General features: G+C 36.4%; 1 protein-coding gene across 3 annotated transcripts in view; it reads left to right on the top strand.

Annotated features, from left to right (window-relative positions):
• Nucleotides 1–12394, top strand: part of LOC117119372 (fibropellin-3-like) — a 17572-nt gene that overhangs the window by 1369 nt on the left and 3809 nt on the right. The window contains exons 4-14 of one of the 3 annotated variants that reach the window (XR_004447174.1): nt 673–850; nt 1134–1247; nt 2366–2479; nt 2949–3077; nt 3861–4015; nt 4195–4372; nt 4739–4852; nt 6016–6114; nt 7201–7344; nt 7480–7572; nt 11773–11841. Coding sequence is in view for 2 of the 3 variants with exons in the window: in XM_033264173.1 (XP_033120064.1) it covers nt 673–850; nt 1134–1247; nt 2366–2479; nt 2949–3077; nt 3861–4015; nt 4195–4372; nt 4739–4852; nt 6016–6114; nt 7201–7344; nt 7480–7572; nt 7773–8011 (1557 nt within the window). In the remaining variant the exon portion in view is untranslated. Of the gene's footprint in view, nt 1–672; nt 851–1133; nt 1248–2365; nt 2480–2948; nt 3078–3860; nt 4016–4194; nt 4373–4738; nt 4853–6015; nt 6115–7200; nt 7345–7479; nt 7573–7772; nt 8055–11772; nt 11842–12394 lie in introns of those variants that run through there. The other 2 variants (XM_033264173.1, XM_033264175.1) reach the window with 2 other exon arrangements.

The raw sequence follows: 12394 nt of genomic DNA on the forward strand, positions 1-12394 counted from the left end.
TATCTATATTGTAAAATAGACCATTCATGATATCTATGTATTGTATTACGACATTGTAAGTCAGTTACTGTTTAATGATGATATAAGTATATGCATCATTGAAAATGTTCATCTTGATGTCTAGCAACTAGTTTGACTTTGGTTCTTTTTGATCATGCTATTATTAGAGCTATTCAAAAACGTAATAACGTACACGATGTTTCGCTGATACACTGGTAAATTTATCGAAATAAAGTGTTGAATGAGTGAATTAAATTTAATTAAGATTGTGAAACAACAGTGGCGTATCCAGGAGGAGTGGTGGGGCGTGAAGATGAAGTTGGGTTGCTCGATGATTAAAGGTGGGGGGAGGGGCGTTAGCTGGCAAATGTGATGATATGAGGTGATTTTATTTACTTGAGAGTGGGAGGAATTTTTTTGATCGAATTGCTCCTTCCCCAACCCCCTAGTACGCCACTGTGAAGTAACAGTCGATGTTATGGCAGCCCGGTCATGACGTTATTTGGCGACGATTTCGTCAAAATTCCAAAAACGATTGAGGGAGCAGGTCGACTCACTGACGGTTTATCATATTATATTGAACTACTATTATTATTAGAATTACCTATATTTACATCCAGCAATCATTGCAAATCCTCGTTTAATATTTTATTTTTTACTTCATATTCTCAGATTTACAAAGACTATATGGAATATGGAAATGGATATTATTATAACCATAGTGACGCGGTTATTCTGGAGGGTAATTTCACAAATACGCAATTTACTATCGAAGGAGGCAACGCCTGGTTCTATTTTTACAGTGACTTCAATGTAAGGCGGAAAGGTTACAACATTGTCTATGAAGCAGGTACAGATAAATACAAAACATATCACATCAGCGATGTATAAATAAAGCTGCAGGAAATAACTAATGAATAGGTCTATGATAATTATAGTTAGCCTATACATAACCATGAATGAAAATTACTATTCATTCAATTCAAATGAGTATAGTGTAACGTTGTTCCAATATTTGGTAAACTCATGGATACAACATGAAAATATTACGTTTTCACAACAGCAAGAACAAAATTTATAATGATATAATAATAGAATTCTGTAATTTAAATCTGTTGTATCGTTCGTTGTAGAAACTGTGAACTGTGATAGTATGCCGTGTGAGAACGGTGGAATATGCATCACACTCGACTACGATTTCACATGCGAGTGTCTTTTTGGCTTTGAGGGACGAACATGTGAAATCGGTAGGTAAATCTATTTCTATAAGTGATTTAAAAAGTAACTATCGTACCATGTATGTTAAATCATTGTTTCCATAAAATCGCTACACAATATCGCCGGCAGCTATTGGAGACGCTGACTGGTCGGTCGAATCGAAGAGGCTTTCTACTGCGTCGGGTACAGCGACGCAATCGATTGTAGTGAAACGATGTACCAACGGAGTAGCAATTTTATGGAAACTAAAATCTGTGATGATGAACTTAGTTTGTGTGAAGCCCTATCCAGGCTACCAAATTTGATTTGACAAAAACATATGACATGCCTAAATATGGTCATGACCACTCATGAGCATATATAGGCATATCATGACTGTATATGGGCATACAACGGTTTTTTGTCAATGGAAATGTGATAATCGGGACAGAGTTTTAATACATGTTCGACACAATGCAAGGATTATTCGGATTTCTTTTGTCAATAATGTTTTCTGCATATCATACTTTTGTATCGACCTTTGATTTGCTTTTGTTCGTCACACCAAAACAAGCTACTTATTATTTTTCATCATCATGTTGTAGGCTTAATGAAAGACAACAATTTGTGTAACCACTAAAGTCGGGCACTCACGGCGTCGTACGACGAATTCAACTCCGCCCCCTGGGAGCGCTTGACGGCACGACGCCGTCTACTGATTGTCGATGACAGTATGAGCGGACCGTCACTAACAACGATCCGTTGCGTGCGCTGGCGTTGTGTTCTTGCATAGAGTCGCGTCAACCAATCACCGTCAGATGCTGTTAATGCCTGGCTTATGGTGATCGCATAGTCGGCATAATCTTATTTTTATGGAAGCACACTAATAATTTTATGACGCTGATAATTACAAATAGTCTGGTTAAAATTGGCATCATTATCATCTTGGCGTTTGGAGCGATCTGCTGCCTCCCCCTATTATACTATGGAGATAGTCTTTCATCTTGACGTTTTTTGTTTCACCACCGTCTTCTTCGATTATTTAGTAATTTTTTGCAGTTTGATTCATTTTCATTTTAATTGATAAGTAATGACTTTTTTTGCGCGGTTGTTAATACTTCAACTTTGCACACAATTACCCCACACAAGATTTTTTTAATGATTTCAGATATCAACGAATGCGATCCAAATCCGTGTAATTCTTGGGAAATATGCACCGAGGGTATCGGCAAATACACCTGTGCCTGCCCCAAGGGTTTCGTAGGAGAGGGGTGCCGTGACAGTAAGTATAAGTACTTGATTTTGATTATCATTTCGTTATATAAAGTAGTTATTTACATTTTATTTATTATATCTTAGTTTTAGTTTTTATTAAATACAGTACATTTTATAAGTGTTCTATATCATAGATTTAGATTATAGCAAAGGCTACTTTCAGTTTAATTCAATCCAATTTCTTACCCAACTAATTATGATGATATATTGACAGTCAATATTGAACAATGGAACCGAGCTATTCTAAAAAAGCAGGCACAACAAATAACTACTTAAAAACAACTAACCCATTCAAACATTTGCACTTTGTATATTTAGCTTCTCAACAAACAGGCTCTACCTGTCACTCCGGCGGACAATTGCACTAGCATAAAAAAAAGTCTGTTGTGACTGTTATAACCAGTTCAACAAGTTCTCAAATTTACGCAGTATAGGGAAATGCGTTTAATATAATACTTTAAATGTTGGTTTTTAAGTCTGTCAATATGGAGAGTTTCAATGTGAAAATGGAGGACGGTGTATTGGTGGACAGATAGGTAGTACATATACCTGCCAGTGTACCTTCGGATGGGAAGGAAGAAACTGTAGTGAATTAATTCCTCGTCGTAAGTATGCGTATGCTTATTAAAGATAGGCTTATTAGATTTTTCCCATTCTCCGGATCTTGACTGTAAGCCTACCTAATACTAGTGTACGTTCTGTCTGAGACAAGTTGTCTCGGGTTCTGTGGGTGAATTGCGTGGTATACCAAGAGAGAATCCCCTACTCTTTTCCGAAAAGTATACTATGTAATTTAAATTGCACATGGGGGCCGTATTGCACAGTGAACGAACGGCTTAAAGTCTCTTTCGACACCGTAGTTGATGTGTCTTTGCAGGTTTAATTTCAGCACTTCAGATAAAACATTTATATGTTAAATGTTGGTAGCCCCTGTGTGTTCGCTGAACGGTGACGATCTCCGGTTCAATTCATATGCTCTCCATGTGGAGGGATGAAAAGTAAGTTACAAATTCGTCTTTCGGGTGGGACGTTTAAGATGTAGTCCCATGTGCATTATGACCCATGTGCACGTTAAAGAACGCAGTACACTCTTTAAAAAAAGAGTAGGGGATTGTCTCCCGGTGTACTGCTCATCACCACCAGAAGACCCCATTGTAAATAAGTCTTCGGACTTAGTGGGTTATCCTTGGTTTGATTCACACCAAAAATACTCCTAAATATCCTAAATACTTGATTCAACTCGGGATAAAATATTTGAAAGGATTTCAATAGTATGCGCACAGTCAGACAAGAGTTACACGTCTTGCATCTTTAATAAAATGTAAACCATTGTAAACTTTTAATTAAATGCGTTGATACAAAAGGCCTATATCGCTCTTTTTACACAGGTCAAAACTGTGGATACAACCAATTTGGAGATACCGGTTCTATTACAAGTCCCAACTACCCGGATGTCTATGATAATGACCATGAGTGCTATTACTACGTGCGCGTGCACAATGCACGACGAATTACATTCTATGTGCAGTTTTTCGAAACCGAGGTATGTTTTTGATAATTTAAGAAATTCATTACTCACTACCCAAACACTTTGAGGGCGCACGTCGACTCGCTGACGGTCTATATAGAGAACTACTATTATTATTAGAATTACCTATATTAACATCCAGCAATCATTGCATATCCTCGTTTAATATTTTATTTTTTACTCCATGTTCTTAGATTTACAAAGACTATATGGAGTATGGAAATGGATATTATTATAACCCTAGTGACGCGGTTATTCTGGAGGGTAATTTCACAAATACGCAATTTACTATCGAAGGAGGCAACGCCTGGTTCTATTTTTACAGTGACTTCAATGTAAGGCGGAAAGGTTACCACATTGTCTATGAAGCAGGTACAGATAAATACAAAACATATCTCATCAACCATATATTAGTAAAGCTTCAGGAAATAACGAATGAATAGGTCTATGATAATTATAGTACATATAACAATGAATGATAATTATTATTCATTCCATTCAAATGAGTATAGTGAGGGATTGTTCCAATATCCGGTAAACTCACAAATACAACATGAAAATGTTTCATTTTCATAATATGCTCAAAAACTGTAACCATATTTTTAAATATCAATTGTGTAACTTACGCAAACATTTATACAAAATAACAATAATATCAACAGTAGCAGTAACAACAAAATTTATAATGATATAACAATAGAATTCTGTAATTTAAATTTGTTGTATCGTTCCTTGTAGAAACTGTGAACTGTGATAGTATGCCGTGTGAGAACGGTGGAAAATGCATCACACTCGACTACGATTTCACGTGCGAGTGTCTTTTTGGCTTTGAGGGACGAACATGTGAAATCGGTAGGTAAATCTGTTTCTATACAATAATTAAAAAGTAACTATCGTACCATGTATATTAAATCATTGTTTCCATAAAATCGCTACACACCATCGCCGACAGCTATTGGAGACGCTGACTGGTCGGTCGAATCGGAGAGCCGTTCTACTGCGTCGGGTACAGCGACGCAATCAATAGTGAAAACGCTGTACCTATACAAAGTAGCAATTTTATGAAAACTGATGAACTTTGTTGGCGTAAAGCCCTGTCCAGGCCACCGAATATGATTTGACCAAATCATGTGACATGCCTAAATATCGTTATGATGACATCACTGATGACAGTATATAGGCATATCATGACTATATATGGGCATACAACGGTTTTTTGTCAATGAAAATGTGATAATCTGGGCAAAGTTTCATAGATGTTCGACACAATGGAAGGATTATTCGGATTACTTATTTCAATAATGTTTACTGCATAATATCATACTTCTGTGTCGTAGTTGACCTTTGATTTGCTTTTGTTCGTCACAGCAAAACAAGCTACTTATAGGAAAATTTTGAGATGAATAATAAACATAAACATTAAGCATTATTGTTCATCACCATGTTGTAGGCTTAACGAAAGAAAACAATTTGTGTAACCTCTAAAACCGGGCACTCACGGCGTCGTACTACGAATTCAACTCCGCTCCCTGTAAGCGCTTGACGACACGACGCCGTCTATTGATTTTCGGTGGTAGTCTGAGCGGATCGTCACTAACAACGATCCGTTGCGTGCGCGTCGTGGCGTTGCGTTCTTCATAGAATCGCGTCGATGGACGGCCGTCATGCGCAGTAAGTGCCCGGCTTAATGATGGTCGCATAGTCGGCATAGTCTTATTTTTAAACAAGTACACTAATAATTTTATGACGCTGGTGACCCTAATTCTTAACTTCAAGTCTGGTTAAAATTGGCATCATTATCATCTTTGCGTTTGGAGTCAATGGCTGCCCTCCTTTTATACTATGGAGATAGTCTTTGATCTTGACGTTTTCGGCACTATTTTCTTCACCACTGTCTACTTCTGTTGCCTCTGTAGCCGTGTTCAGACAAATCCTTCAACCCCCTCCCCCTCCACCCATCTTACTTCAACTTTGCACTCAATTACCCGACATAAGGTTTTTTTTAATGATTGCAGATATCAACGAATGCGATCCAAAGTGTAATTCTGGGGAATTATGCACCAACGGCACCTGTACCTGCCCGAATGGTTTCTTTGGAGAGGAGTGTCGTGACAGTTAGTATGATCAACAGACTTTCTTTCTCTATAACTCATCTTCATAAAGGTTTCACATACGGTAACATACTGTAAATAGGCTCTAAACAATTATACAAAACGTAACGTAGGTGTATACCACGCGAAAAAGTTTAACCATTTTAATTTCACTGAAAAGTACAACTACACTGCTTTGTTAACCTAGGTGTTGTATTGCGATCAATTAACAGGGCGGATCCAGAATTTTTTTCAAAAATGGGATCATTAATTTTATTCTTTTTTGTTCTGATTTCAATACCTAACATTGATATGTACGGAAATTTAAATATTTATTATTGTCAAAATATTGTCCCTCCATTATATTCGTACCTGATCAATCTAGATGTCACAACCCAATAAAAAGTGTGGGTTGATACAACTCTGTGACGAGTTGATTGGCCCAACGGTGAGTGACACCGTAACCTTCAGCTATAATATTGGCGTTGGAAGAAACGGCTCACAGGTCTTCTCGGATAAGGACTTTAAACTGGCCCGGTGTACGCAATTGACCCTTGTGCACTTTAAAGAACTAAGTACATCCTTCGATAAGATTAGGGGGTTACCCCTGTACACTGGTCAATTCAGTCCCCTGTCGTTTAATGGATGTGCCACGTATGATAGTGATTACGTTCACTGAGTGGCATATTATGCTTGGCGCTCGTGCCTAAAGAAATGAAATGAAAACAAAAAAATGAAAAGTAGGTTAGATTTTGAGTAGGCCCTACGCGTTCAAGCTGCGTACACGCGTTCTACGATATAGAGGTTAATTTATACACTGCCCAACACCCTACCTCCCCCAATCAAGGTTTTTATAACTAAAGATAGCGCAATCAATCATAATTTCGTGTAACAAAAATAAAAACGTCTGAACGTCAAATAGTTCGTTCTCCACAAATTAATAAGTTCGTGGTAGATCTTTTAAGCCGCACGAGTGCAAAGAGGCTGCCGAACAGATATATAAGACTAAACGCATCATTATGAGGATTAAGTAAGAAGGCAGTTTAAAAACTACATATTTTATGCTCTTTTTTCCCGCTATTATTTGAAATAATTTATCATTTATACTAGCTTGTATCCAGGATTGCTCGAATAGACTGAGAATGAAATGTGGAAGCGATGGGAAAACCTATCGAAACAGGTGTTATTTGATGAACGCCAAATGTCTGGATCCAAGCATCAAAATGGTGTCTAGAACAGCGTGCAACACAGGAGGTGAGGTTATTTTCATAACGTTTCTTCGATAGAGAAACTTACTCTTGCATTCCTCCCTCCACATAATTCAACAACTAGGCCTACATTATCATAGTAATATAATATGTATCATTAGGAAGTGTATTTTGTTCACAGGAACAATTGAGGTCGTAGGCGGCGACCGTATTTGTTTTCAGGCGGAAGATGACAGCAGTATGGAAAGTTTGGAGAGGGCTGCGTGTCCTATTGGTAAGGCTACTTTTCTATTTTTATTATCATCAATAAAATTCTCATCATAATACTATGCTATTATTATATTACATTAATATTATTATTGCTTTTGTTATTATTAGGTCACTATCACACTAAATACAGCACCATTTTAGGCCTAATAATTGTGACATTTATTTATATTTTGTTAAAAACTTAATTATTTTTTAAATTACCAGTAACTACAGCGGCTCCCGCGCCTACGACGGCTCATATGACAACGATCAGAACCAGCGAATCAAAACTAACAACCAATGGATGTATTAAGCCTTCCGAATGTCCTACAGTGTACGACCCAGTTTGTGGAACTGACGGTGTGACCTATCCAAATTTATGCTATTTGTTAGTCATAAAGTGTCGAACGGATCCTAAGATAACCTTTACCTTAGGAGAATGTTTAAGGAACGAAATGCCGTAGTCAGCATACAGTATATTGTTATTGATAATACTGTAAAATTATTGTTTATTAACTATTATTAACGAGAATGCTTTAGGATGTTAACAATAAGGGTACTCTTTATGGGCAGATTTAGAAGACAATGCTGTCGGAAGCATTTTGCAAGTGGTCCAGCCATTATAAGAGCGGGATGGGGGAGAGTCATACCCACCTCAGTACCTCTAGATGGTCGGAAATGACACTTTTATATGGTAAAATTCATCATCATAATCACCATTATATAGAGTAAAAAGGAAGCGAATACAAATTTCTCATGTTCTTCATCATCGATTTTCCGCAACCATAGAGATCTAATTAATATGCGTGAGTTACCATAGAAAATAAAACTTAAAAACATTGTCTTTGATGTATTTTACTTTACTTTACTTTACTTACTTCAAAGCCGTGAGTGCACACCCACCTCATCCCCATCATGGTTGGGGGAATTACCTCAAGATGGCCGGAATGACACTCATATAGTAAAATTCATCATCATCACATCATCATGATCTTTTATCTGCAATTTTCGGCAATAATAGAGATATAATTAACTTCTGTATTGTACCCTAGAAAATGATGCATTTACTTTAATTTACCTACTTCGTGTGCCGAAAACCAATATTATACTTTTTCTCATAGTTCTCAAATTATAATAAAGGCACGCACACTCGAGTCGTGTATTACAGATAATTCAGATTTCAGTGGGCAGAGATACCTGAATCTTGCTATAAGAAGATGCACGGTACTCTACTTTGGCTGTACAACGCTCTTTCGTTAAATCTGGTTCATTTTTATGCAGTTTATTTCAACAACTTTCGGGCATCTTCTTTAGTTATGAAATTACATTGTGGTCGAAAAGTGAGTGGGACCAAAATCCACTTAAAAATATGTAGGGGGATGTGTCTCCCGACTCCCCATGATATGCGCCCATACTGGTAATTTTAAAGTCACTACCCGGTCCCCCCAGGGGGTGGACACAACACCATGGTTGGTAAAAAATGGCTCCTCTGCCGGGAGATAGCACATACTTTACAAAAATGAATGTCCCTCACTTTAAAAGGGTGATAAATTTAGATTGCAAGTAATTAGGGCCGGTTTGACCATTAATACCTTTGTGTCACATAACATCCTATATACTGATTCCATCGGAGTAGTTTTTTTTAAGTCGATTCTTATCCTACAATCATCAACTTCATAATTATCGACATCATCATCACCGCCATCATCATCTTCATCATCACCATCAACATCATCATCATCATCACCATCATCATCATCATCTTCATCATCACCATCAACATCATCATCATCATCATCACCATCATCATCATCATCATCATCATCATCATCATCATCATCATCATCATTAATATCATAACTACCACCATTATTATTATTATTATTATTATTATTATTATTATTATTATTATTATTATTATTATTATTATTATTATTATTATTATTATTATTATTGTTGCTGTTGTTGTTGTTGTTATTGTTATTGTTATTATTATTATAACAAGGGGCTGCCTAGAACCTTGTTCAGGGTCTCGGAATAAAATCCCTGGGTTGAGGTTCATGGGGAGAAATCTTACGGTACAGGATCGCCCATGTGATTTTTGACTACATTTGGATTGGTTATTAAAATATATTTGTTTGGTTCGGCAAATTAATGTCGTGGAGCCGGACGGGGGAGTTGATGTTAGTTTATAAGTTATGGTAACTCGGACTACATGAGCAAGGCTAATTGCTTCGAGTTAAAAATAATGTTTTACAGCAACATGTGCTACTGGGGCCCAAACGCGGGATTTATCAATCTTAGCTTAGTAAGTGTCTTAAGTCAAAGAAGTTAAGATGTCCCTAAAGCAAATATCTTAAGCTGATTTATCAAGTCATTTTAACAAATCTTAGCTTAAAAATTGTCTTAGATGGCGCATGCGTACAGTCCACTCTTTAATTTTAAGCATGAGCTAACCAGCGTTCCGCAAACTTTTGACTCCACGGCCTATTTACGATTCCAGGCACCAAGCCGCGGCCAAGCAGCCCTGCCGCGCCAGGGACCAACATACCAAATCCTGGCAAGAACTTTTGATCATGAAGCTTTTACGTATATACAATATTTTGACATCATTATCTGTTCTCTTAGTGATAAAATTTATTTTTATACAAATTAAATATTATTTCATTAAATAAATACTAACGTACATTTGTGGTTCCACTTCCCCCACCCCCTCCCCCCTCGACAATTGTTGATTTTTTTTTCTACCATGATTCAACCAAACACGGTTCAGCCACACACGTCATAGCTTTCTCCTCCTTCCAAAACTTTTACGCACACTCTGTTACTCAACAACTTTGAAAGACTACCTTACTATACAGGTATTATGTTTAGTAATAAAGTATCCACATGGGTATACGGTTATCAAGGAATATGTGGTGTTGTTTACTGTAGTGATCTTTCTAGGATAACATAGTGTCTAGCTCCCGAGGAGGCATAGGCACAACAAACCGCTTATAACTCAAATAGCATGCATCATCTTGCACTTTAGCAGCATGTGCAAGCGACTCATTCTCTGTATCAATAAAGAGCCTTTATTAAAGACTATTTTCCCCATGATGAAACGTCTCTTTCTTATTTTATTTTTTACATTTTTTTCCAGACGGCTTCGCGGCCCTCCAAAAATGTTTCGCGGCCCAAATTTGGGCCGCGGATCACAGTTTGCGGAACGTCGATCTAAGCAATATTGATAAATTTGACGTAAGACAATTTCTAGTTTGATAAATCTGGCCCCAGCATACTTATGCGGAGTATATAAGGACAGGCTGAGGTTATTTTAATTTATTCCCTTAGGAGATCAGAAGAAATGTTAGCCGTGTTGTTTTTTGCTAAATATTTCTTCTCTAATTGCCCTACAAGTGTGGCTTAACCTTTCTTTTTTTAAATCACAGAGATCCCTATTTTTAAAGACTTGTGAGGACTACATTATTTATAAAAATCGGTTTTTCATTAAAGTCAGCTAAATTGTAGAAAACTCTTCCTCTAGCGCCCTTTTATGTTAAATGATCTGCCGCCTTATTTTTATTGAAAACTGGTAGCCCTCTTTCTAACATTGTTTTCAAATTCAGGCTTTTTTGTATTGTTTTTACTTCCATGAATGAATTACATTTTATCATATGATCAGTGGACCACCATTCATATTATTCATCTATATGTCAAAATGGTAATAAATACATAATTAAATAAATAAATATCCATGCACACATGGCCACATAAAGAGAGAGTAGAAACGCTCAACCATGTACGGCTCACGTCTGGTTGTTAAAATGTAGGCCTATCGGGCTTTCATATGTATTGTAAATGTAAATGTATTTCACATTTCGACTTTCTTTTGCAGGGGTGCCATGAGCGTTTCCTCTTAAACGGATACCGACAATTTATAAATTTTTATTATTATTATCATTCTTATTATTATTATTATTATTATTATTATTATTATTATTATTATTATTATTATTATTATTATTATTATTATTAATATTATTATTATTATTATTAATTATTATTATTATTATTATTATTATTATTATTATTATTATTATTATTATTATTGTTGTTGTTTTATATTATTAGGCCTATTATTATTTATTGTTATTATCATCATTATTCTCTCATCATCCTCATTTTCATAAAGGAATGGCGCATTAGAAAAAGAATAAGTGGATTCTTTTTTATTTCACTCCAGGTGGCGTTTTACATATAAACCTTACTTAATGGACTCCGAAGGAGACTTACAACTAATAACAATTAAAATGTGAGTACAGTATTGAACATTTTGCATCGTTAATTCACTAGTTAAATGGGAATTCTGTCATCATTCTTTGGCTATTATTTTGACTACGTTTGTTAGGCAGCCGTATTGAAGGCATTGAAAATTTCCTCGACAGAAGCATGCACTGACATGCTGCTTTCTAGTCAACAACATACATTCCATGTGACTCACTAAAACCACCAAAGACCTGAAAGTGCTAAAAACGTTATTTACAGTAATTACAGGTTGGGGATTGTTAATTTCTGTTCGTTGTTTACATTTTAGATTCGTATCTGTTTTTTACATTGATAATATATACAGTTTATTACCAAGAGCCTATAGTAACCCTGTCTCTTATACACATCTAGATGTGTATAAGAGACAGGTATCATCTTCATAGGCGTAGATCCCGGGTGATGGGGGATATATCGCCCCCAATATTTGACAATGGGGGGATGGTCCATTGTATCATCCCCCCAATATTTTGACTATGTATGGGATAAAATGGAGCTTTACACACTTCAAAAGACTGTCACAGAAATAATTTGCACTGTCT

Source organism: Anneissia japonica, unplaced genomic scaffold (assembly GCF_011630105.1).
Source record: "Anneissia japonica isolate Jap-2015-1 unplaced genomic scaffold, ASM1163010v1 scaffold287827_len377088_cov200, whole genome shotgun sequence".
In the NCBI taxonomy this organism is placed as follows: domain Eukaryota; kingdom Metazoa; phylum Echinodermata; class Crinoidea; order Comatulida; family Comatulidae; genus Anneissia; species Anneissia japonica.